Raw genomic sequence first — 3,742 nt, forward strand, 5'->3', positions numbered from 1 at the left:
ACCCCGTTCCCCGTTACTTTTTGCGCGAATATTTTTGTTCGCTTCGGCTGGTCCTCTTTTTTTTTTTTTTTTTTTTTTCTTTTTTTCTTTTTTTTTTTTTTTCACGGGATTTTCTCCCTCGTTGGTGCCTCTCGCGCGAATGTGTTTTCAATTTTTTTTTTTCTTTCTTTTACTTCGTTGGGTCCATTTTCCGGATTCCCCCTGTCTTTGTCGTTCTTCATGCTTTGCGAAAATTTTTGTCACTCCGTGGTACTACGCGCAAAATTTTTGCACGGGTATTCGGCATGTTTTTTTTTCTTCCTTTCTTTTACTAAAATGTTTATACTTTGGATGCAGTGTAGTCTTTTAACGAATTTCATCAAATCACGGGTGCCATTTCTGCAAACATGGATCATCTTGTCAAACATAGACACCTTACCGATAGAAAGTCTTTTTCATTTGATTGATTTTATTCCGAATCCGAGCTTCACTTTACAAGATATCGAACACATTTGTAATTTTGTGTTTACATATTTAAATTTATTAAAATAAGGTCAACACAGCTTATAAAAGATAATTCTATTGGACGAGCCTTTGCGATACGCATACCGATTTCATCGATAAACATCTGTCCCAAGTTACATCCCAATAAATCCATAAGTATAAAATTATTAAATTAAAAAAATGTGATGATACACCCACGCTTGCAAGTCCTTAGAAGCCTTGGAAAGAAGCGCGTATGAAAGAGAGGGAGGGAGAGAAAATACCTCAATTAGCCGTACCAAAGAACACGTCATATCGCATGATCAATACACATGACGGGCCAATTCAATTTCCCCCTGGACGCACATCATCTCCGCAATCACATCATCACCGCGCGTCTCTCGAGCCCATGTACTGCACGGCCATTTAATATGGCCCGCCGCGACCGCACGGCCTTTCGAGGCTATTGCCGGAGTAATGGAAGAAAACACAAAAGGGATTCCTGCCCGCACCACGCCTCGCCGCCTAATAAGATTTACAGGCCGTAAAAGCTTTTCGATACGGCAGACGGATAACTTTGAGCCCATGCGCGCATATTGGAATCATCATCGCTGGAAATCCCGTATGCGGAACATTAATTCCACCCTCTGTTCTATTGGATGATGTAAATGATGGAGCACTATAGGCCTGATCGAAGATGCATTCGTGGTTTCTTTGATCCTTACTTTTTTTTTTTTTTTTTTTTTTTTTTTTTTTTCTCGTAGATGAATCCTCGTACAAACCCACTAATGGATAATATAACAATAAAGTAATTTTGGCTCAAGTGGTGATCTTTAAAATCAAACAGTAAGTCGACGAAAACATGCGCAAGGTGCAATAATACCGTCGACATGAACAAATAAGATTAAAGTCGAGTCAAAATTAATGCGAGGAATTAATAAAAAAGGTAAATATTTAGAGATGGCTTTGCGCGAGCGAAGCAGCAGAGCGTATTTCTTTCACATCCTGTGTAATTTTAGACTTACCAGATTTTTCGATACAGTGAGGTAGAAATCAATCGTACAGAATTTGATTACTCAAACAATGGTCATTATAATTATTCAACTTTCATATTTATCTTTGTACATACTTAAATTATCATCCTAATTTCTATAGCTAAAACGATACAAGCTTAAGATAAATTTACATTTTTTCGTCTCACAAACTAGCAGTGGGTCTTTTTTCATTCGAAACTTATATAGGTAATGAAATATACGCGTGGAAAAGATAAACACGGGAAAAAAAACACTGTGCCTATCGTTAAAAACAAACCCGTGTGACATTTATAGCTGGTGGTATATTTTTCGAATTGTAACACAGAGAGTTCCGGCAGAAAAGCAAGTATGTTTATCTTTTTTCCGCGTGTATAAGTGCGGAAACATGATTAATGGATTCGATAAAATGGATATAAACATTTCGGTAATGAGAATGAAAATATTCTCTTATCGTTTTTGGTTCAACAGAGCTTAAGATAAGAGACACATTGTCGTCTTTATTTATCACTCGCCTCACTTGACGCGGAAGTAATAAAAGACATTAATACGATTCACATCTCCGTCACTAACGACAAAATATACGCAGAATCAACATTTTGCAGCGAATTATCAATCTTCTTCTTACGCCATGCAAACAACAATTCCCTCGGTCGTCGTCATTCTTGTCGAGCAGTCGTCGTGGTCGAGCAGAGCTTTTTCGATAAACGTGCGATATTTCGAGACTCGTGCGTGAGCTCCAGGCAAAAAGTATTCGTCACAATTTATTGGCCCAAATCCCACGATACCAACGAGCACGTTGCCATCCACTATCACTGGACCACCGCTATCGCCCTAAGTTTATATACAACAGATTTTTAATAGTTTGATTGAATAAAGAACAAAATAGTAGATTTCGCCCCTAAAGCCAATCTCTTCCAAGGCGATCACTGGGTCCAAGGGCGTTTGTAAAGCTGCACCCAAGAGACCCTTACACGATAGCCCTGGTCGGATGCTCATACACAAAACCTCCAAAGTTAAAAGAACTCCGGAGGTACAAAAATTAACTCAATTCATTCTTACCGCACATGTGCCTCGGGGAGGATCATTTGGAGATTTAACAGCTTCAACGCAGATGAACGAATCATTTATTCTGATAAGTGGCACCTCTTCCATGTAATTTTTTTTGTACAGCTGACATGAAATTAAATACGTTGTTGGATGTCAATTGAAAAAAAAATAAGGTTTTTCCGTAAGCGTAAAAAAAGAAATTTTATAACCACCAACCAGATACTTCAAACGACACTCATTATTCGAGATCACTCGAGTTCTGAGGAAGTGTAGCTGAGGGTCGGAAACCAAATCCGATTTTTCCAAAGCGTCCTGCACTCTTTGGTTGTTATGTGACACCAAACCGTAACCACTGACGGTGGCTATCTTATCTACGTACATGTCGTCACCTTTGGGCAACTGAATCTTATCCAGGCACGCATTTTCCCCCAAGTGCAGAGGAGTTGTCAGCTGAAAATGACAAAGCCCACGTTGTTCCAACGACATTCAACCACATCAGTTGATTGCGACTAGTCTACTTACCCTCAACACGGCAATGTCTGCACCCGGTTGATACACCTCGTAAGCCGAGGGAGTGTATATTTTGCTGATGTTGGACTTGACGGCCGAATGGACCTGCAGCTGGTGGAGATTATTGATGCCCGCCATTACGGTGAGCTTGGGTCCGCTGATACTGCCGTCCTCTTCGAACAAACAGTGGGCTGCCGTCACAACGTGGCTTTTGTCGATTATTGCACCGCCACATATCTGTTTGCCGTTCAACATGATCGACGCCTGGTACTTGTACACGCAGGGTGGGGCTACCTCGCCACCCAGCATGTTTTCGCTCTCCAAAGCGTGAACTTGAAAAATTATTCGTTAGAAAGCTCCTTTTTTTTCTTTTTTTTTTTTTTTAACAGCAATAATTCAACATATTTCACATATTTATGACATCGCAACTAAAAGTATTACGTTAAAAGTATACTTACTGCTGTTGATGGACAGGTAAACCAGCAAAGTGGCGAGGAAACATTGCGAGCTGCCCATGATCTTGTTTTGACGTGAAGCGTATTTTTGACTCAAACTATTGACATGCACTGACTTTCATACTTTTATACTCAACCAGTCATTTAGCAAAAGCACCTGTTCGATTGGATATTCCAAGGTTCCACCGGCAGCGTTAATTCGAATTTAATTTTCCCTCGATACGTAATACTTGT

The 3,742-nt window shown here is 39.9% G+C and overlaps 1 protein-coding gene across 1 annotated transcript; it reads right to left on the reverse strand.

Annotated features, from left to right (window-relative positions):
- Positions 1 to 2,117: 2,117 nt before the first annotated feature.
- On the reverse strand, positions 2,118 to 3,362 carry LOC106642512 (chymotrypsin-1-like). Its single transcript, XM_089594843.1, has 3 exons — positions 3,066 to 3,362; positions 2,760 to 2,993; positions 2,118 to 2,327 (listed from the first exon to the last, which is right to left on the reverse strand). Exons 1-3 carry the CDS (start codon positions 3,360 to 3,362, stop codon positions 2,118 to 2,120), a joined length of 741 nt encoding a protein of 246 aa, XP_089450969.1.
- Positions 3,363 to 3,742: the final 380 nt, after the last annotated feature.

The sequence above is a fragment of the Copidosoma floridanum genome, unplaced genomic scaffold, assembly GCF_036245765.1.
Source record: "Copidosoma floridanum isolate Cflo_tuat_1 unplaced genomic scaffold, Cflo_Japanese_pri ptg000021l, whole genome shotgun sequence".
NCBI lineage: Eukaryota > Metazoa > Arthropoda > Insecta > Hymenoptera > Encyrtidae > Copidosoma > Copidosoma floridanum.